This window comes from Mobula birostris, chromosome 32, assembly GCF_030028105.1.
Source record: "Mobula birostris isolate sMobBir1 chromosome 32, sMobBir1.hap1, whole genome shotgun sequence".
NCBI lineage: Eukaryota > Metazoa > Chordata > Chondrichthyes > Myliobatiformes > Myliobatidae > Mobula > Mobula birostris.
Window position 1 is genome coordinate 23,106,519 of NC_092401.1, and position 22,843 is coordinate 23,129,361.

Sequence of the window (22,843 nt, forward strand, 5' to 3'; positions counted from 1 at the left end):
AGACAATATTCCAAGTGCTGCCTCACCAGCGTTTACAACGCCTTATAAAAACTTGGTAATTCTGAACCCGCAACTCTTGTAATAAAACCCGATATTCTACCAAGCCTTCCTAGTTACCTTCAGCTGGAAGATAAAATCTTGTGTTTTACATACACGGTTGCAGTTCTTCCACTCCGCCTCCCCCACCCACACCCACACACCTGCGGGCTGGGTCCAATGAACTCGCGGTGGGAGGGAGAGGGAGGAGCTGAGGACATCGGTGGAGATATAAAGGGCAGAGAGTGTACCTCACTTTTGTTCTCAGCAGAGGTGCGGTTGTCTCTGTGTTCTCCAACATGAGGTCCTCCAGCAGTATGGTGAGCTATTCCACGCAGATCCCCAGGTATTCCCAGAGCGTACATTTGCCACAGCGGCAGTCGGCCATGAGCAGTAGCTCATTCATCCTGCGCTCCGCCGGTCGCAGTGGCATGAGCGTGGCCGGTGGTGGCTATGGCTATAGCTCTGGCCTTGCCCTTGCCCTTGGCTCTGGTTTGTCTGCCGCTTCGCTCTCGTTGCGAGGCGGCGCCGGCGGCTTGGTGGGCGATGAGAAGGGCACCATGCAGAACCTGAACGACCGCTTGGCCAACTACCTGGCGACGGTGCAGCGCCTGGAGCAGTCCAACCAGGAGCTGGAGAAGGAGATTCGCGAATTGTCAGCCAACACTGTTGTCCAAGGGTTCGACTGGTCGGTGTACGAGCAGACGGTCAAACCCCTTCAGAAGCAGGTGGGTAACTCGTTCACTGCTCAGACCGGTCACAGCATTATAGCAAGAAGCTTCTGCGCTCTGCCCATCCTGTGGTGGGTGGGGTTCTGGGCTGTAGACGGTGTCTTATCCGACTGCAAGATGCCTGTTATTGACCCATGTTCCTCTAACCCTATCCTATCCACATGGGACAAGCAAGATTCGGCATGGACTAGGCAGGTCGTGTAGGATCTGCTCAGAAACCTTGACAGATGATGTTTTGGGTTGTTTGTCCACCTTCCTCCTCAGATATTGTCTGGCTAGCTGAGTTTCCTTGGCATCTGGTTAGTTCCATATTCCACCATATGCAGTCTCTGTTCTATCCACGAGTGTGTAAAATCTTTAAGCATCATAATTGTACCTGCATCTGACATCTCATTCCATTTTCTACCACTCTCTGTGGGGAAACCTACTCCCTTGGATCCCCTTTAAATCTTAATGCTCTCCCTTTAAATCTATCACCTCTTGATTTGGACTCCCCTGAAATGGGAAAAAGATCGGCTACCCAGATTTTATGAACCTCTGAAGTCACCCTTTGATCTCTTACATTGCCGAAAAAATGACCAAGCTTCTCTTTATAACTCAGCCCCTCCGGTCCTGATAATAGAGAGTTGACCTCCTCCTGCAGTTTTGCAGGTGGCCTGGAATGAGTCAGTCTCTTTCGGATTCACTTGTCTTCTGCAGTTCCTCTGAGGGTGTGGTCTCACATTGAGTGGGAAGGAGACCTTGGGTTGAGGAGATGAAGACTTACCGGTGTCAGGGTGGGATACTTGGATACTCTATAGAGGAGAGGTTGCAGCTCACTTTTGGAAGATGTACTGGCCCACCTGGGACACGTTTCTGCTCAGTGAGTCTTTGCCAGTCAACTGCATCTGAAGACTCTCTCCTCCACAGTGTCAAATGACCAGACTGACCGACCCACCAGATCAGTACCCTGGGCTTTGCAATGTTGGACATGCTGGAATGTGTGGCAACACTTGACAGCTGCTCCCAGCACATTCCTGGGTGTGGAGGTTAACACAAATGGTGCGTTTTACTGTATGTTTCAATGTACATGTGTGATTACTAAATCTGAATATGGGGTCTGTGAGGGGAGATCAGAAGGGAAATGGACCTATTAAAAGAAGAATAAAGCATTGTAATATGAGCTGTTGTTCACATATAACATCACGTAAGGAGTTAAAATCAGATCAGTGGCCCAGAGAGCTTATGACAAGCAACAAGTACTTCAGTCGTCCTTTGTAAGCTGAGTGGGGGTTGATTGACAAAATGATTTCCCATTTAAGCTTGGCTTCTCTAGTGCAGAAATTAAGACTGAATTCAAGTACTAGATGGAAGGAACACAGGAGAATCACTGATTTTCCTCCGGGATGGTGGGATGAGGAAATAACACATTGGAAGTGATGTCCTGACAAGCAGAGTGAGGGAGAAAGCTTGAGAAGGACTGAAAAAAGACCAGCTTCACAGCCACAAGGACGGGTACAATCTCAATGTGGGATTTCCAAGTTGCACTTTTGATGTGGAGGAGATAGAGAGGCAAAGTTGTTCTTTATAAAAAAGGGAATTTGGTATCCGTGCAAAGAGTAGCACCTGGTGTCAGGTGAGGATGGACCTGCACCAATGACAGAGGTCTAGGTGAAGCTGTTCGTCTTCCTCTGTAACTTTCAATTCTATTCCTGAGTGCCTTAAATGTTTTCTATATTAAATAGCGATTAGAAATGCATGCCTGTGGATTTCTGACTTCCTCTGACCTTTGTCCTTTTCATCTATCCCAGATACTGGATGCCACCCTGCAGAACTCCCAGATCGCTCTGGAGATTGACAATGCCAAGCTGGCGGCTGAGGACTTCCAAAACAAGTGGGTAACCTGTTTTCCTTCAGTTTCCTTCCTCTCTACACTGCTGGATCTTGCCCAGTGTGTCCTGCCCACCTCCATCATCATCCATGCTTGGTGCTCAGTTATGTCTTGTCCTCCTGCCCTCTCTGTTGCAGGTGGCAGACCGAGCAGATGCTACGGCAGTCTGTGGAGAGTGATATTGATGGCCTCCACCATCTGAAGGAGACCTACCTGCAATTACAGGGCAGCCTGGCCAATGACATCTCTGGGCTGGAGGACGAGATTGCCTTCCTGAAGAAGAACCACGATGAGGTAGGCAACCGCTCGTTGCTCCACCGTTTCTTCTTCACAGAGGGGAGTATCTACCATAGGACACTACAGCACAGAAACCAACCCTTAAGTCCATCTAGTCCATGCTGGACTGTTGTTTTACCTAGTCCCATCAGCCTGTACCTGGATCCTAGCCCTCCATACCCCTTCCATCCATTTACTTATAAAATTTCTCTTAAATGTTGAAATTGAACCAGTGTCTACCACCCTCTGACTGAAGTAGTCTTTCTTTAACATTTCACCTTTCACCCTTAACTCATAGCCTCTAGATCTAGTCTCATCGAACCTCAGTGGGAAAAAGCCTGCTTGCATTTACCGCTTATAATTTTGTACACTAGCTGTAAACTTCTGTCACCGTTCCCCAGCAATGGCTCGGTTGCATTATCAGATGGTCATGGTGCTCTACAGCACAAAAGTTGGCCTTTCAGCCCAACTTGTCCATGTGACCAGGTGTCTAACTGAGTCAGTCCAATTTGCCTGTATTTGATCCTCATCCCTCTAAACCTTCTTGATGCTGATAACTACTTAAGTTTAATTGTACCTGCCTCAGTGCTCCCTTTGGCAGTCTGTTCCATATACTCACCAGCCTGTGCAGAAAAACAAACTGCCCTTTTGTCCCCTTTCCCTTTTTCACTGAAACTTATTCTCCGTAGTTTTGGACTCCTCAACCTTGGGATCGGGGAAAGAGCCATATTCACCTTGTCCCTCGTGGTTTTATCCACCTCGACAAGTTTACCCTTCATTCTCCTATGGCCTAGGGGAACAAAAAAACTTTCCAGGCTCTCTTTATAACCGAAGCCCTCTAAGTCCTGATGGCCACTTTGTAAATATTTATTTTACTTTCTCCAGTTTAGTGACATACAGGCACATGTAAGTTTAGAAGTTCAAGTTTCTGCTTTGACTACCCTGTTGTGCAATGAATTTTAGCCTCAAACAATCCTTTTTCGACGGTGGGGAGGAATGTTTCACCCAATCCTTGATTTTTGGCTCCTAATTCTCTTGAATTATCCATCACAAGCAGCAGTGTAGCACCAAGGAGATCTACAGTGCATTGTCAGTCGTAAGTGGGCTGTACTGATCCAGCCTCATGTTGTCTTGTTTCTCAGGAGCTGAAACTGCTGCAGCAACAGAGGACCCAAGAGGTGCATGTTGAGGTGGACTCTGCTCCGGCCGTTGACCTGAATGCAGCCCTGGCAGAACTCCGGGAGAAGTACACCACCCTCGCTGACAATAACCAGGCAGAGCTGGATAAGTGGTACCGTGAACAGGTAAGGATTGGAGCAGCCACTCACATCGGCTCTGACTGCAAAACAATAAATGACTGCTTAATCTGCACATCACTGTAGCATAGTCCTTGGAAGACAGTGGGCTGTGGAGGACATGTTAGTTGCCATGCTATCCACAATAACAGTTGGAGCTCCAAACTGTACAGGTCCTCAGCCAGTCACAACGTCTCTGATTTCCCTATCTCCTGCATGCTTGCAGAAAGGAAATGCTTCAAGTGACCTTCAGAGAAGAGACCTGAGAGAATTTCTGCCCCAACCTTCTCAGAATCAGATTTAATATCACTAACACATGACATGAAATTTGTTTTCATGGCAGCAATGCAGTGCAAACCTTTCAACAACAAAAATAGTGGGGAAAAGAAAGAAAATGAGACAGTGTTCCTTGTTTCACGGATCATTCAGTAATCTTAAACGCAAGAGGTTCTGCAGATGCTGGAAATCCAGAGTTAGACACAAAATGCTGGAGGAACTCAACAGATCAGGCAGGATCTATAGAAAAGAAGAAACAGTCACCATTTCAGGCTGAGACTCTTCATTAGGACCGGAAAGGAAGTGGAAGCAGCCAGAGTAAGAAGGTGGGGAGAGGGGATGGAACTGGAAGGTGATAGGTGAGACCAAGTGAGGGGTAAGATAGGTTGCTAGGTGGCTGGGGAAGGGGAGGGAAGAAGTGAGAAGCTGAGAGGTGATGGGTAAAAGACCTTTCTTTCCAGTCCTGAAGAAGGGTCTCAGCCCAAAACGTAGACTCTTTGTTCCTCTCTGTAAATGCTGCCTGACCTTCTGAGCTTCTCCGGCATTTTATGTGTGTCATTTAGAAATCTGATGGTGGAAGGGGTGAAAATATTGAATAATTATGGGTTTTCAGTATCCAACTTCCACCAATGGTAGTAAAAGGGTATGTCCTGGACGATGAGTGTGTCCTTAGTGATGTTACTTTACTGAGACGCCCTCTTGAAGATGTCCTCAATGGCGGAGGGTTGAGTCTATAACCCTCTGCAGTCTCTTGCAATCCTGTGCGTCAATGCCTCCATAGCAGGCTGTGATGCAGCCAGTCAGAATACTCTCCACCATACATCTATAGAAATTGAGTCTTTGGCATGTCAAGTCTCTTCAAACTCCTAATGAAGTAGATCATTTGGCATGCCGTCTTCATGATTGCATCAGTGCAGGAACCACAATAGATCCGCAGTCCTGATGAAGGGCCCAGGCCTGAATTGTTGACCGTTTATCTCCCTCCATGGATGCTGCCTGACCTGCAGAGTTTCTCCAGTATTTTGCCTGTGATTCTCTGGATTTCCTGCATTCGCAGAATCTCGTATGTTTATAGATCCCCAGGAAAACCAGAGGCTGCTCACCCTTTCCACTGCTGACCCTTCAATGAGGACTAGTGTGTGCTCTCCTGATTTATTCCCCCCCCACCCCTCCTGGAGCCCACAAAATTAGTTCCTTGGTCTTACTGATATTGAGGGAGAAATTGTTACAACACCACTCAACCAGCTGGCCTGCCTCATTCCTTTAAACTGCCTCATCACCATCTGAGATTCTACCAACAGCAGTGGGTCAAAATTTTCAATGCATTTAAGCCCGTGCTTAGCCATAGTCATGAGTGTAGGGTAGAACAGTGGATTAAAAACTACTGGAGTGACATGGACCTAGTGAAATCTAGAAAATACTTCCAGCTAATGTGATTTCCTCCCAGTCAATTTGACAGGGCAGGTTCCCCATTAAAAGCAGCATCAGCATTCGTAGTATCTGATGATAACAGTCCAGACACAAATACTTAAAACACAGATCCTTCAGCTCCAGTCTGTCCTCAATGGTTGGAACCTCCCTACACTTGTTCCTGTTTGGTGTATTGAACCAGAAATCGACCCATCTTCATAGGCTAGTTACCCAAACCTTAAGTCCTGATGACTCAGAAATTGGCCAAGGTCCTTGAATCTTTGAGTAGATACAGCGGGAATCCATTGTGAAGTTGCTCTCTGGATGGTTTCTGAGGCCACCATAGAAGCTACCACTGATGGAGATCAAGAAGGGGCTCAGTATGCTGTGACCAACCAAGGAGCTGTATAACCACTGAATGGTGTTCTTTGATTTGGCAACTGCTTCAGTTAATAAAATAACACAGGTTATTAATGGGTTCAGTTAATAACACAACACAATCGCTTTAGGACAATGGTCACCTGCCAGTGATTCATGTACTGAAAACTTCAAATTTTCTCCTTCAGCCTTCTTCTCTGCTGACTACTTGTATTCAGTGTTGGGCCTGCAAACTGCGTTTGTAATGTGTGGCCCACAATCCTAACATGTCAAATGTAGAAGGTCGGATTACACTCTGATTTAGCAAGCTAGCTTGCGCCATTAAAAGATCCCATGGAGATCACCAATAATTTGCTCTGGGAGTAGAGGCAGTTCATAAATGAGCTTAGAACATTACAGCACTGTACAGCTCATGATATAGTATTAACCTTTTAACTTTAAGATCAATCTAACCCTTCCCACCTACATAGTCCTCTATTTTTCTATCATCCATGTACCTAAGTTTCTTAAATTTCCCTAATGTATCTGCCTCTACTATTATCCATATATTATGTGTGTGTATGTATATGTGTAAGACTAACCAGTGTGTGTGTCTATATAATATATACACACACATATATAAATAAAATGTATATATCTATATATGTTTGTGTGTGTACATATGTAGTTATATATATATAACATTAAATATTACAAAGAAAGGACAAATAAAGAGTTTTATTGGGGGGATCCATTCAAAAATCTGAAGGCAGAGGGGAAGAATCTGTTCCTAAAACATTGAACGTGGGTCTTTAGGCTCCTGTGTCTCCTCTCTGAAGGTAGGAATGAGAACAGGAGATGGTGGCAGTTGCTCTTAATGATGGATGCCATCTTTTAGAGGGCATTGCCTTTTGAAGATGGCCTTCATAGTAGGGAGGTTAGTGCTCATGATAAAGCTGGCTGAGTTTCCAACCCTCTGCAGTGGCCCCTCCATACCAGGTGCTGGTGCAACCAGTTAGAATAATCTCTTTTGATGGAACACAACTAGTAACCAACTTACCGTAGACTTACTCAACAGTTTCCGTCCAGTCTACCTGTGTTATCTCACTTACTGGGAATTGACCTAACAGTCTCCTTAACCCAAGTCTCTTCCCAGTTTCTGTTATCTCAAGGACTTGCTTGGTACTGAAGGATTTTATTTGAATTCTGAGTGTTGCTACGAAGGGATGCTTTGACTTACTGTTCTGAGGGGGGTCAGTATCATTGTGGATTGTGTTCCTTGTTACCATTTGGACAGCGTCTCATCAACCTGAGGTCAGGTGCCTCACATCCGTCCCCCTAATCTTTTTTCCTTCTTTCAGCTCTCGATTAAAGAAGTAGAAGTGACTCAGAATGACCAGGCTCTCACTGGTATTAAAACTGAGATGTCTCAGCTCCGACATCAATCACAAAATCTCGAGACCGAATACAATGGCTTACTCGGCAATGTAAGTGGTCTTTGCTTGTGAGTAGAATGGCAATGAAAAAAACTATTGCTCTCAAGGTGTGGGTTTGACTGCACCTCGACGGGTTTGCTTGTTGGGCAGTTTCAATGGGCTGATTGGGGTCGGTCCACTGACTGTGGGTCTGGGAGTGAAGTATCAGCAATTCAAGCTATTTGGCCCATCAAGTCTGCCCTGCCATTTAATTATGGCTGAGTAATTTTCCCTCTTGTCTCCATCTTCCTACCTGTCCTAAACTTTGATGCCCTTACTTATCAATAACTTATAAACCTCCATTTAAGTATACCCAGAGACTTGGTCTCCACAGCCACCTGAATCAATTCCACACCTCATCACTCTCTGGCTAAAAAAATTCCTCATCCGTTTTAATTGGTTTTCTTGTATTCTGTGGCTGTCCTATACTCCCCCACTATTGAAAACCTCCTCTCCACATTCACTCTATCTAGGCCTTTCAATATTAGCTAGGTTTCAAGGAGATACCCACCTCCTTATTCTTCCAAGCTCCAGAGAGTACAGACTCAGAATTATTGAATGTTCTTCATATCTGAACCCTTCATTCCTGGGGTCATTCTCATGAGCCTCCTCAGGACCTTTTCTAAGGCTAGTACATCCCTTAGATAAGGGAGCTAAAAACGTTGAAGTGTTGTTGGGAGGGAGGCATGTGTTTGAGCAGCATGTGTCCTATAACATGGTTGGAAGTACTTGGCTCAGAGTTCAAATTCCGCAGCTGTGATGCTGGGGTTTGAACTTCCAGTCTCAAAGTTAAGAGTCCAGTGTCACAACCTCTTGTTTAAGCCCCACCAATGTCCTTGCCATTGAAACCTGTTCTGACCGCGATGGCGTTGTGCTTCTAGATAAGTGCACTGGAGAGCAGCCTGGATCAAACAGAGGCCTCATTTGACAAGCAGCTTCAGAGTTTGCAGTTCCAAATCAGAAACCTCGAGGGCGAGCTGGGAAGTCTCCGGAGTGAGCAAATGCGCCTGAAGGGCGAATATGACAAGACCCTTAACATCAAGATGCAACTGGAAGCTGAGATAAATCAGTACAAACGTCTACTGGTTGGCGGCAACCAAAGGTAAGGCACGGACAGAGTTTTGGGAGTCATAAAAAACACACACTGGTGTTGTAAAGCATTGTATTATCATGCTGCCTCTTATTCACCTAACTCGTTAGAATTGATTCTGGTCAGATTATTCAGAGTCAGACCTATGATGTCAAACTTTGGTTCTGCAGCAGCAGTACAAACTAAAGTCAATTATAAATTACAGAAAGAGTGCGGAAGAATGATGTAGTATTCATGTACTGTTGGGACTCTGATGACAGGGTGGAAGAAGGTACTGATGTACTGGGTTTAAAGATTAGCTTTATCTGTCACATGTACATTGAAACATAGAGTGAACTGGGTTAACTGCATCAACGACTAACATAGCCTGAAGGTGTATTGGAGACAGCCTGCAAATGTCGCAATACTTCCGATGGCAACATGGCAAGCGCTCAACTCACACGTACACCTTTTCGAATGTTGGATGAATTCCTTATGCTGCAACCAGTCAGGAAGCCCTCTACCATCCAGCTATAGAAACTTATTATGTCTAGGTTACTTACAAATCTCCTCAAACTTCTACCATTCCATAAACAACTACGTTGAGAATGAAAAGGAAAACTGAATGTGGAATATGGTGTTCGAAAATACAGGGCAGGTAGACAAAGTGTGAGAGCTACAACAAAGTAACTTGGAGACAGAGTTCCCTTTTAGTAGAAGTCATTTGGTTGAGTAGGAACTCTCCTTGAATCTATGTTGACGGTTCCTTGCTAATCTTCATCCCTTTTTGAAGGGCGCTAAGCAACTATGGAGAGCCTACACTTGATGCTTCTCATTCCCTGGACCCCTCAAAATTCTGATAAGGAATTTAAGCATACTTTCCTACCCCCTTAACACGTTCAGAACATCTTGAGTTTGAGCAAATGCCTGATATTTTTTTAAAACCCACAGTGAAGAGACTGACATTCCTGTCTCCAGCCACTTTTCATCAGTGAATGCTCAGGCATGGTGCTACATAGGCTAGGTTGTAGTCCTCTGTCAGAAAACTTTAAATCCAGTCTTACAGTTTCAGTAGGAACTCTTTGGTGTCTCAATGCCTGCGCCAATCACACAGCCGTCTGTACTGATACCATTCACTAGAAGTTGGCATTTTGTACCTCTATTTATCTACTCATCCATACAATTAAATGTATCTGCTTAACCACTGCCTAGGCATGTTTCTGTTTCTAAACACATTTGATGAATTTCTTCCTCATCTCCTCCACTTCCTTGCCCCCTTGCCCTCCTATGTTCTCTAGTTCCAAGTATCTCTTCTGTGGGGATGTTTCCTACCAGTTACCCTCTCCATGCCTGGCATAATTTCGTCTGCCTCTTTCAAAGACTTCCTCAGCCACAGCTACAGGGAAAATACCCAGCCTATGCAGAGTCTCCTTATAACTGAAATATTCTGGTGAATCTCCTCTACGTCCTGTGCTATGTAGTCACATCCTTACAGAATTGTGCCTCCTGCTATCCTCCTCTCCCAGTGCATTAAACCCCCATTTTTGTGTTAACCTTTGCTAAGAACATTTCATTCTCTTTCTCCCCCCCCCCCCCCCCCCCCAGCATGACAGCTGGTGAATTATCCTCTGGCCTCGTATCTGGAGGGACTGGTAAGTATTGCACTGTGCTTTTTTTCTCTTGTTATATAAGGGGGAAGCTTTGTGCATCAAAGAGTGTGAATCATTGTGTTAATCCTGCCAAACAGGGAGACAGGGAACAGTGGTTGAGAAGTGCCATACCCTATTCCCTCTGTACTACTGTTTACCCTCTTTCTTTTCTAACATTGCTTTTCTTTACCTGAACCTTTGTTGCCCTCTCTCCCCTTGACCCTTGTCTCTCGGTGACCCGGTATTTGCACCCACCCCTACATCTCTGATTCATCCTGCACTCATCATGGGGATGAATTCCACTGCACTATCTTTTGGCTCTCAAGTCTGGAATGATCCCGCCTCCTGTATTGTTTTGTCCAGCTCTTTGAGCACTGATTCTGTTGATGAGTTTGAGGTCAGGTTTTATTTTTGTTCTGCTACCTGACTTGCTGCTACTTTCCCAGTGTACTGACTCTGCTTGGATTTAGGGAAGGGTGACAGCTCGGTGGGTGAAATCGACCTTTGTCATTGACAGAAACTTTAATCTTAGAACTTTGGTTAGTTGATTTTCTTTGCTTGGGCCTGCATCTCTTGACAATCAAACATCGTTCACAGTTCAAGATTGTTTATCGTCATTCTTGTATATTGTATACAAGTGTAAAGGAGAGTAAAATGATTGTCACTCCAGATCTGAAGGAGCTTAAATAATACACAAGAGTACCCAATAAAAGTTTTAAAAACACAAATATAAATACTTAAGATTATCTTATTTACTTAGGTCACATAAAGTGACAGTAGCTACAGGAGAATCTGTACGTAAGGTGCCAGACATAAAGTAGTGGTAGTGGGGTGGGATGATCAGCCTGACAGCTTGGTGAAAGTGAGTGTTTTTGAGTCTGGTGATCCTGGTATAGAGGCTGCATGGAGATGTGCACGTTATTACACAGTATTACCTTGTGAACCAGGAGTTCAAAAGGGAGTTGTAAATGTATAAGCTCTCTAGGCCCCACCTCCGTTGACAAATCCAGCCACATTCTGGACCCCAGCCACACACTCAGCCCACAGTCTGAATCCATCTGCACCCCCCCCCCCCCCCGCCAGTTCTGGAGTTCTGGCTGCACATCCCGTTTGGACTGATGACTCTAATTTTGGGCTAATGAGCGAGTCAGAGAGAAGGCCATCAGTTTCTGACCATTTACACCCCACCCTCTCCAGCCCCTCCTGATCCTCTCCACCAGTAGCTGTCTCCACTTTCACATTCCCCTTACTTCATCCACCTCATTCATTTCCTTTTCTTCTTTTACATCCGTCACCCAACTCCTCTTCCTCCTCCCTTCTCCTCACTGACACAACCTGCCCATCAGTCCACCAACTACTAGCACACCATTCCCCCTCTAATATACAGGTCATGTCCTCTCTCCCAGAATGCATGATTTCAATGCAAAACGTCAACAATTTCTCTCAACATACACCCAGAAATGCAGCTTGATCCACAGAGTTCCTCCAGAAAATTGCTTCTGATCAAACGATCAAGTTGTTTTCCATCACATCATCGTGGAAGTTCCTTCACCCAGTCAGTTAATCAGATCTACCATTCTTTGCCCCTCCCCACCCTCTCAATCTATTACCTCAGTCACCGTAAACTTTTTAAATACATTTATAATGCTGTTTATATTGTAAGTGCATTCAAGTATTAATGCACATTTTTTTTGCATATCTGTATTTTAACCTCTAACTTTATTTTTATATAATTTAGTCATAATAATTGTAGAATGTTGTTTTTATTGCATGTCGCACCCGGACCAACACACATGTAGATTCCTAATACATGCAAATGTATATGGGGAATAAAATTGAACCTTGATCAATGCCAGTTTATCAATGTTTTCCTGCACTTTGAACTGTATTTAATCTTGCTGAAGGTTAACTGGTCTTTTCTTCCTATCAAATTTAGGCACAGGAAGTAGTACGATAACCATCAAGTAAGTTGTACCTCTTGACATCGATTCTTGGCCTGGGAGGGTGATGGGTGAGATAAAAATTTCTAAATCATAAACACAAGAACAGAATTAGGTCATTTGGCCCATCGAGTTAACTCCACATTCCTTCGTGATGGATGTATTTTCCCTTTCAATCCCATTCTCCTGCCTTTACACCATATCTTCTGACACTCTTACTAGTCAAGAACCTATCACACTCTGTTTTAAATATTCCCAATGATATGGCCTCCACCGCTGTCTGAGGCAATGAATTCCACAGATTCACCATCTTCTGGCTAAAGAAATTCCTCCTCACCTGTATTCTAAACTGCTGTCTTATTCTGAGGCTGTGCCCTCTGGTCCTAGACTCCCAATTATAGGGAGCATCTGTTCCAAGTCCATTCTATCTCAGCCTTTCAGTATTTGAAAGGTTTGAATGAGATTCACCCTTCATTCTTCTAAACTCCAGCAATACAGACCCCTCATAAATAAACCCTTTCATTCCCGGAATCATTATTGTGAACTGTCTGGACTCTCTCCCATGCCAGAAAATCCTTTCTTAGATAATGCGCCTAAAACTGTTGACTATACTCCACCCGAGACATTGCAATGATCTCCAGTGCCGTCTGCCTCTCCTGGAACAGTTATTATTCCTTTCTGATCAATAGTTATTTCTGTGTGCGGACAATACCTCTTGCTACTTGGGGATGTGGGAGAGAGTGGGGACATGCCCAAGGATCATCTCTCTCAATGCTGACAGATCTTTGCCTTTGAATTCTCAACTTAATGGTGGTTTGATGGGAATTCAGAATTGTGATGCGATTTTATGAAATGGGAAGCTGCCAATTACCTGCTAGTTATAGACTCACAATGGAGATGGAGACAATGTGTAATGTATGGATTTTAAGTTCTGTTGCCTAAAACTTGTGAGGTGCTAATCCAGTTGTTCTTCATTCTATTTCAGGACCACTGAAACCAGAGGTAAGCCGCTTCTTCAATCTGTTTCGTTGACATTACATTCAAGGGCTAGGTTTGATCTTTATTCCTTTTGGATATTTTAATAGACTCTGTTACATTGGCCACAGCTTGGATCAAAACAAGAAATTGGCTGCTGGTGGGGTGTTTGGTGGGGGGAGAGGCAGGAGAAGGAGGTAGTCATGGTGGTTTTGCATGGAGCATCTGACGCTCTGATCTGGTGTTTGCTTCAGTTCTCCTTGGTGGGCCAGGCCAGGGAGCAGGAGCTGGCCATTGAGCACCTCAAGCCGGTTCTGCCTTTCTGCCAAGTCTGAGCTGTTGCCCCATCGCAGAGACGAGCACAAACACCTGGATGATGCTCCAGTGATCCGAAGGAGTCACCAGAGGAAGGCACAGACTTAGATCCTGATCACAGTTATGTCAACTTGCTACTTTCAGCAATCAGTTCTTGGGGCACGTTGTGCTAAAGACGACTGAGAGCATTAACTTTGATCCAAAATGAAGGACAATTAAACTTAATCCATTTGGTTCCCTGACGGCCTCGAACAGAAATTTGATCTTTCTTTCCCAGTCTGTCCTATGTGACTCCAGACCCACCTCAGATGGTTGACACCTGTTCCAGCTCAGTTTGGGGGCATGTGGGGAGAGGCAATAAACACTGGTCTCGAAATGGAAAACCTCCAATTTAAAGGGAAATATGTGAATCCCAGGAAGGGAGAGCTGTGGCAGGGGAGAAGATCGGGGGACCTGGGCTATGAAGTTCTGGTCTGCAAAGTTAACCTGTGCTCTTTGTTTTGCTTAGAAAAAATTGTTTCATGAAGAGTCTGCTGCAGAGGGACTTCCGAGGAGCCTGGATAAAGGCCCCCACAACTCCTGCTTGCTGCTGGGATTCCTGGGATGTGGGCTGCCCTCTGTCCCCTGCCCTTTTACTCTTCACTTTCTGCTTCAGATAAAAATGGATGGCGGAGCCAGATGTCCTGTAACTCCCTTCAAGCGGAGTTGTAGTGCTTCCAACATGGTTGTTATGGAGACAGCAGCCTTCATCCTCAGCTGTCCTCACTGAAAGAGAGGCACTGCCAATCCTACCTACTTCCCTCCTGAACCCGCGACGGCAGTGGGAAAACACGGTGTGACTGTTCCTGGGGGTAGAGCATGTGAGTGAGATGCTGGCCTGTCTGGGCCCAGGATAGAGCTGAAGGCCTTGTGTTGTCCATTGTTCCATACTTGTCTTGGTTGCTTTCAATAAACTTCTGCCTGAACCATAATGCTGTCATGTATCTGTTTGATACGAGCACTGACTCCGCTGAATCCATAAATGAACCTAAATTGGTGTTGTAGGCTGAAGATTGTGGGGAAAATTAAAAAAGGGATCCTGATCCACTGAGGAAGTGGGCTGAAGATTGGTGATCAGGGGGCAATGATGACCGATCAGGGTACTACTCCGGCCACTGCCTGGAAGGAGTTTGTACGTTCTCCCCGTGATGGTGTGTGTTTCGTCTGGGTCCTCCTGCTTTTCAGAGATCTGGTAACGGTTAGTGTGTTACGTTGGTGCCGGAAGTGTGGCGACACCTATGGGCTGCCCAGGACCATCGTCACTGAGTTAGTCATAGTCATAGTCGTAGTCATACTTTATTGATCCTGGGGGAAATTGGTTTTTGTTACAGTTGCACCATAAATAATAAAACCATAAATAGTTAAATAATAATATGTAAATTATGCCAGTAAATTATGAAATAAGTCCAGGACCTGCCTATTGGCTCAGGGTGTCTGACCCTCCAAGGGAGGAGTTGTAAAGTTTGATGGCCACAGGCAGGAATGACTTCCTATGACGCTCTGTGCTGCATCTCGGTGGAATGAGTCTCTGGCTGAATGTACTCCTGTGCCCACCCAGTACATTATGTAGTAGAAGGGAAACATTGTCCAAGATGGCATGCAACTTAGACAGCATCCTCTTTTCAGACACCACCGTCAGAGAAGTCCAGTTTCCTCCCCACAACATCACTGGCCTTACGAATGAGTTTGTTGAATCTGTTGGTATCTGCTACCCTCAGCCTGCTGCCCCAGCACACAACAGCAAACATGATAGCACTGGCCACCATAGACTTGTAGAACATCCTCAGCATCGTCCGGCAGATGTTAAAGGACACATTTGATGCATTTCACTGTATTCTTTAAAGTACATGTGACAAATAAAGCTTATCTTTAAAAAGAATGGCAGATGTAATCAAAGTAAGTGTAATTTTGGGAAGACAGATCTTGGTAATTCTTACATCGTGAGCAGTCGGGCCCTGAGGAATACAAGCACACGGTTCTCTGTGCGATCACAGGCAGGGTGATGATGGCATTCTGCTCGCTGGCCTTTATCGCTCTGGGCTCTGAATGTAGGAGTTGTGGGAGAATGAATGTTGCAGTTTTTACAAAATGTTCGCAAGGCTGCGGCTGCACCAGGAATATTGTGTACAGTTTTGGTCTCCCTGTTATTAAGAACAAGAAAGGAAGGGGAGAAAGATATTGCCAAAACCTGAGGGCCTGAATTATAGGAAGAGGTAGAATAGGCTAGGATGTTATTCGTTACTGTAAAGGAGACTGGGGAGTATTCATACCTGTACAGTATAGACATGAGAGTCACAGGCAAACCCCTCTCCTTCAGGTACCATACAAATACCTCAAGTGTTGCAACTGCGGCCATCTTGTTCACTTCTATTGGCACCATATTTCAGGTACTCAGTACAGGTTTCTGTGAAATCTCTCCCCTCTTTTGGTTTTTGGATCCTCAACCCCAGGAAGGAGACTATGATTGCACAGGCAGCGATTTGTTTTTTTTTGGAGGGATATGGAAGTAGCTTGTGTGGGTATCTTGGTTGTCATTGATGAATTGGGCTGAAGGGTGTATTTCCCAACTGTATGATTTGCAGAGGGACTCAATCTTTTGGGCTTTGATCGCCACCTGCAGGCTGAAGTAGGGATCTGCAGACTGAGGTTGTTGCCGGGATAGAACCCTGTGCAATGTGAGCAAATCATTTCTTGCTTGACTGTGTTACACTGTTAGCAAATTCAGTCTCAGGCAAGCTTGCCAGATGGTCTCAAGCACAGTGACGTGCTTTTGTGAAGATTATGGCCATATTGAAGTTTCTGTTTTCCCTTCCTAAATGATGATTTTATTAATCAATTAACATCAGGCATTGACCTGCCTGTGCTTGGGAATCCCCAGTCTCCTCTTAATTACTTCTGGGATCTCTAGCCTCACATTTGGCCTCTCTTTGAACTTGTTATCTGCCCACCCAATTCAGTCCCTTGTTGCTGAAGACCCCATGATCTAGAACTAGACCAACAAGCAACAATGCATCAAGGGAATTGTGATGAAAAACTGTGGTTACTGGTGTGAATCGTGATATAGAAGATTTAATCTAAAATGTGTTCATGCAGTTTAAATAATTACTCCCCCTATGTGACTTTTACTTGTAGACTTCTACAAATTACAATTAAAATCTGGAATTTGGTCTGTCTTGCCCACAGCTGGCATGGTCCTGGAGGCAAATATAATATTGGTTTTCTAAAGGGTTTTAGGCAGACACGTGGATGTGCGGGAGATGGGAAGGATATAGACATTCTTAGGCAGAAGGGTTTAGTTTACTTGGACAACTGATCACTAATTTATAAGTTTACATATTAGTTAATTAAATTAATCTAATTTAGTTTGCCCATTCCTGTGCCATACTGTTCTACCGTACATACTAACTAAGCTGCAATTATTTGAACTTCAATCCACAATAGACAATAGGTGCAGGAGTAGGCCATTCGGCCCTTTGAGCCAGCACCGCTATTCACTGTGATCATGGCTGATCATCCACAATCAGTATCCAGTTCCTGCCTTCTCCCCATAACCTTTTATTCCGCTATCTTTAAGAGCTCTATCCATCTCTTTCTTGAAAGCATCCAGAGACTTGGCCTCCACAGCCTTCTGGGGCAGAGCATTCCACATATCCACCACTCTCTGGGTGAAAAAGTTTATCCTCAACTCCGTTCTAAATGGCCGACCCCTTTTGCTTAAACTGTGACCTCTGGTTCTGGACTCACCCATCAGCGGGAACATGCTCTCTGCCTCCAGCGTGTCCAATCCCTTAATAATCTTATATGTTTCAATAAGATCCCCTCTCAGCCTTCTAAATTCCAGAGTATACAAGCCCAGTCGCTCCAATCTTTCAACATATGACAGTCCTGCCATCCCGGGAATTAACCTTGTGAACCTGCGCTGCACTCCCTCAATAGCAAGAATGTCCTTCCTCAAATTTGGAGACTAAAACTGCACACAGTACTCCAGGTGTGGTCTCACCAGGGCCCTGTACAGCTGCAGAAGGACCTCTTTGCTCTTATACTCAATTCCCCTTGTTATGAAGGCCAGCATGCCATTAGCTTTCTTCACTGCCTGCTGTACTTGCATGCTTGCTTTCAGTGACTGATGTACAAGAACACCTAGATCTCATTGTGCTTCCCCTTTTCCTAACTTGACTTGATTCAGATAATAATCTGCCTTCCTGTTCTTACCACCAAAGTGGATAACCTCACATTTATCCACATTAAACTGCATCTGCCATGCATCTGCCCACTCACCCAGCCTGTCCAAGTCACCCTGCATTCTCATAACATCCTCCTCACATTTCACACTGCCACCCAGCTTTGTGTCATCGGCAAATTTGCTAATGTTACTTTTAATTCCCTCATCTAAATCATTAATATATATTGTAAACAGCTGCGGTCCCAGCACTGAACCCTGTGGTACCCCGCTGGTCACCGCCTGCCATTCCGAAAGGGACCCAATAATCTCTACTCTTTGTTTCCTGTCAGCCAGGCAATTTTCAATCCATGTCAGTACTCTGCCCCCAATACCATGTGCCCTAATTTTGCCCACTAATCTCCTATGTGGGACTTTATCAGTTAGAATTAGAGGCTTTAGTGTCACCGAATGCATTCTGTATTGTGAGCTGGCTGTATATAGATCGGCTGCTGTGATGACTTCATCACGACATTGCTCTGGGTCATGCTGTTAGCTTGCAGCTATTAGCTGTGGTCTTTTGTATGTTTTGGAACTTGCCACAGAAATGCAGGGCTTTCTCTGTTTAACGGGTCTCCCGTCAGCTGTTGAACTTTACCCTGCGAAACAACCTACGGCCCTGTTCTACGGAGAACGCCATCACATATTGTGTTGTTTCTGACTGATTTGACTGCGATATTAGATCCCTTTAAAATCTCTCTCTCTTATTGATGCAGTATGGTTTTCGATTCCCCATTCCTGGAGAAAGACAATGGTTGCATGGATCGGAAAAGCTTGGAGGGATATGGACCAAAGGTGGCAAATGGACTTAGCTTGTGTAGGCATTTAGGTTGTCAGAGATGAGAGGGATAATGAACCGGCATGATGGAACAGCAGAGCAGATTTGATGGGCTAAATGGCCTCAATCTGTTTCTTTGTCGTGTGGTGTTATTAGAAGCAATTTTAAAAAATCAGATCAAGTTGTGTAGTATTTTAAGCATGTTTATGGCTGACAGTAACTTCCGTGAATATAATTTTAGTGTATACGAGGGAACCAAGGAAATGCTTGTTTTCTTCAGAAAGAGGAAGTAAGGAGACGATGTGATAGTACCCTTTGATGGTACAGAGGTGGAGAGAGCTACGCGCTTCAAATTTCTGGATGTTAACATCTCAGATAACTTGTCCTGGGCCCAGTGCATAGGTGCAATCATGAAAGTATTCCAACTGTTCTGTATCAGAAATTTACAGGGAATGGGCAAGTAACCAAATACTCTAACAAGCTTCTATAAATTCATTGTTGAAAATACTGTGACTGGTTGTGTCATGGTCTGGAGCACAGGAACACAAGGGGAAGTAGAGTGCTGTAGATACCGCCCAGTCCATCACAGGCACAGCCTTTCCCAGCACTGAAAGCATCGAAATGAACAGCTGCCTCAATAAAGAACCATCAATCAAAATAATCCCCTCCATCCGGGTAAAGCCATTTCTTGCTACGACAGACAGAAGCCTGAAGAAGCACATTAGCAGTTATAGGAACATTTACTTTCCTACAACCACCAGGTTTTGAACTAGCCTACTCCATTTTACAATAAAGACTAACTTCTCAATTCCCTTCCTAATTCCCCAGCTTTTTATGGTCTTAGTTACACAAAACCATTTACCCTCACTCCATTTAACCAATGCTCTTCCACTTTTCCCTCACCAAACAGCTTCTGTCATACGTTGCCTATCCATTTGACTCTGAACTTTCAGTAAGTCCCTTGGCAATGTTGTCTATGTCTTTGTGTCAGCACTCATGGACTATGTTTCCAAGGACAAACGTGCTGACCCTGGAGATGGTTCAAAGAAGGTTCACTGGAATGATTCCAGGAATGACAGGCGTTATCATGTGAGAGTTGTTTGATGCCTCTGGGCCCGTACTTCATTCAAAGTGTTGATGTGGAGAGGCTATTTGTCAGGAAATGTAGTGGACGTCTGACCCAAAACAGAGCAGCAGAGATGATTTAGTGGTGAATGATGACCTTAATACGAGACAGTAAAATAACAAGCCACAAGGCACCACCAAACAAGGGAGAACAGAAACTAACCACAACAGGCAACAAGGTAAACTTTAGGCAGAGAGAATGAAAGCTAGGAGCACCTGCTTGAATCTGGTTGCTTTGAGTGATCCCTTAGCCTCCTACATTCCAAGGCAAACTGGCCCACTGTCTCCTTATAAATCAAGCCCTCCAGACTTGGTAACAACCAGTTGTCCTCTTCCAGCAGCTTTGCTTGTGAGCTTGAATAAGTTAGTCTCCTTCAGTTTCACTTCGCTAGGTTTTGAGGGGGTAGTGTCACCTTGGGTGCGGACAAGACCTTGGGTTGAGGAGGAAGAGACTTGTGCCTGTTACAGTGGAATATTGGGATATCATGTGCTGGTGGGAATACCACTACTTACTTAGATGTACAGACCCATCTGGGACAAATTCCTGCTCTGAGATTGTTTACCAGTCAAATGTGACTGAAGTCTCTCTGAATCGTATTTCTGCATGACCAGGCTGGGTAATGGAGGCAGGCCAACGTACTAGATCTGTGCCCTGGATCTTGCTACGGGGGCATGCTATGTTGGTGCCATAACGTGTGGCAACACTTACAGGCTTCGCCCAGCACATCCCTGTGTTGCAAGGAACGGGGCGAACCCAAATGCAGGACACTGGCACGGAGATCAGGTTAGGATGCAGACGAGGGCGTGAGCATAGCTGGAACCTGACCCGAAGCGCTGCTGGAGTTGAACGGCAAACAGAAAGGCAGGCGGCAGGCAACCCTTATCTTGACATGGAGCGTAGAAAGACGAGGGGTAGACAATACTTATCTTGACACGGAGAGACAGAGTTACACAGGTAAGCCTTGGTACTGAAGTAAATCTCAGAGTACACAATCCTAACGGTCAGGATCATTAATTACCACACTGGCTAAACAACGATCTGGCAATGAGTGGATGCAAAGCCGGGGTTTTTATGCTGCAGGTCTTGATGAGAACCAGGTGTGTCGCCATCAAAGGGAATTAGGAGAAAATGAGGAATTAATGGTTGGGACTGTGACACCCTGGATGCGTTGGTCTTCGCATCAAATTAAATGCTTCCAGCACGAACGTAGCTTGCCCACAGCTCACTAACTCTAATCAGTACGTCTATGGATTGCAGGAGGAAAGCAGAGCACCCAGAAGAATCCTGTGAGGTCACTTGGAGAATGTACAAACTCCTAACAGGCAATGGCAGGAATCAAAACCGAACTTTACTGCCTCCACTATAAAGCAATTGCACTAACTACTACACCACCGTGCCTAGCTTTACTCTCCAACCCTCTTGAAACAAGGGCCAATACTCTTTTTGCCTTCCCCTTTACCCACCACACATGTGACAGCTTCCTGTATATGTTGTGCAGGCACACCATGGCGCTAAGCCTTTCTGGGTTTTCTCTCTATTTAAATATTTTTGATGGATAACCAAAATATTTAAATGAGTAGCTTCATATTTTCCACTTCACACATTCCAGATCAATCACTGCTGAGCTGCAGTGTCCAGGGGTCATGGAGAACTTGGATCTGTACCTGTGCAACTAAGGGGTAAGTGACGGGGCAGTGTTGGCAGATGTTCCAAGTCTAAGATAAAAACAGCACATTCAGTAGGCCAGGTAGTATCTGTGGAGAGAAAAACAGAGCCTACTGGTTTACTTCCCAATAATTTTGACGTGTTTGTGATTAAGGTTGAAGGCAGTGGAATAAATTATTTCTGAGGTGTTTTGGGTGGAGAAAGGTATGTTCTATAGTTCCCAAAGGGTTGTTACTATCCTTCATGTGACGCAAGTGAATGAGGCAGAATTTCCAAATCTGCAGGTGCTTCAAATTTGGAGTCCTTCTGAAGTGAGAGAATAGCAATGGACTTCGGGGAGTGTGAGATACATGGGCTGATGGAATGACTGGCACTTTAAAAATTCATATTGAGAAAGGTGTAGTGATTGAGAAGAGATAAACATAGAACGTAGAATAGTACAGCACAGTACAGGCTCTTCAGCCCACAATGTTGTGCCGACTCTTAAACCCTGCCTCCCATATAACCTCCCACCATAAATTCCTCCATATACCTGTCTAGTAGTCTCTTAAATTTCACTAGTGTATCTGCCTCCACCACTGACTCAGGCAGTGCATTCCACGCACCAACCACTCTCCGAGTAGAGAACCTTCCTATAATATCCCCTTTGAACATCCCACCCCTTGCCTTAAAGCCATGACCTCTTGTATTGAGCAGTGGTGCCCTGGGGAAGAGGCGCTAGCTATCCACTCTATCTATTCCTCTTAATATCTTGTATCTCTCTATCATGTCTCCTCTCATCCTCCTTCTCTCCAAAGAGTAAAGTCCTAGCTCCCTTAAACTCTGATCATAATGCATTCTCTCTAAACCAGGCAGCATCCTGGTAAATCTCCTCTGTACCCTTTCCAATGCTTCCACATTCTTCCTATAGTAAGGTGACCAGAAGTGGACACAGTACTCCAAGTGTGGCCTAACCAGAGTTTTATAGAGCTGCATCGTTACCCTGCGACTCATAAACTCTATCCCTCGACTTATGAAAGCTAACAGTCCATAAGCTTTCTTAACTACCCTATCTACCGGTGAGGCAATGTTTAGGGATCTGTGGACATGTACCCCCAGATCACTCTGCTCCTCCACACTACCAAGTATCCTGCCATTTACTTTGTACTCTGCCTTGGAGTTTGTCCTTCCAAAGTGTACCACCTCACACTTCTCTGGGATGAACTCCATCTGCCACTTCTCAGCCCACTTCTGCATCCTATCAATGTCTCTCTACAACCTTTGACAATCCTCTACACTATCCACAACACCACCAACCCTTGTGTCGTCTGCAAACTTGCCAACACACCCTTCTACCCCCACA

At 44.9% G+C, this 22,843-nt stretch overlaps 1 protein-coding gene across 1 annotated transcript; it reads left to right on the top strand.

Moving 5' to 3' along the window:
• The first annotated feature begins 315 nt into the window (after nucleotides 1-315).
• On the top strand, nucleotides 316-14,634 carry LOC140191092 (keratin, type I cytoskeletal 19-like). The gene is made up of 10 exons (XM_072248169.1): nucleotides 316-764; nucleotides 2,558-2,640; nucleotides 2,775-2,931; nucleotides 4,056-4,217; nucleotides 7,613-7,738; nucleotides 8,608-8,828; nucleotides 10,401-10,447; nucleotides 12,381-12,408; nucleotides 13,370-13,386; nucleotides 14,183-14,634. The coding sequence occupies exons 1-10, from the start codon at nucleotides 336-338 to the stop codon at nucleotides 14,197-14,199; spliced, it is 1,287 nt and encodes a 428-aa protein (XP_072104270.1). The 5' UTR covers nucleotides 316-335; the 3' UTR covers nucleotides 14,200-14,634.
• Nucleotides 14,635-22,843: the final 8,209 nt, after the last annotated feature.

Excerpts from the sequence above, each read along its gene's own strand:
- LOC140191092 (XM_072248169.1), top strand. The coding sequence starts at position 336 with ATGAGGTCCTCCAGCAGTATGGTGAGCTATTCCACGCAGATCCCCAGG. Across the intron at positions 2,641-2,774 it reads GCTGAGGACTTCCAAAACAA|GTGGCAGACCGAGCAGATGC; the intron begins GTGGGTAACCTG and ends TCTCTGTTGCAG. Across the intron at positions 7,739-8,607 it reads ACAATGGCTTACTCGGCAAT|ATAAGTGCACTGGAGAGCAG; the intron begins GTAAGTGGTCTT and ends TTGTGCTTCTAG.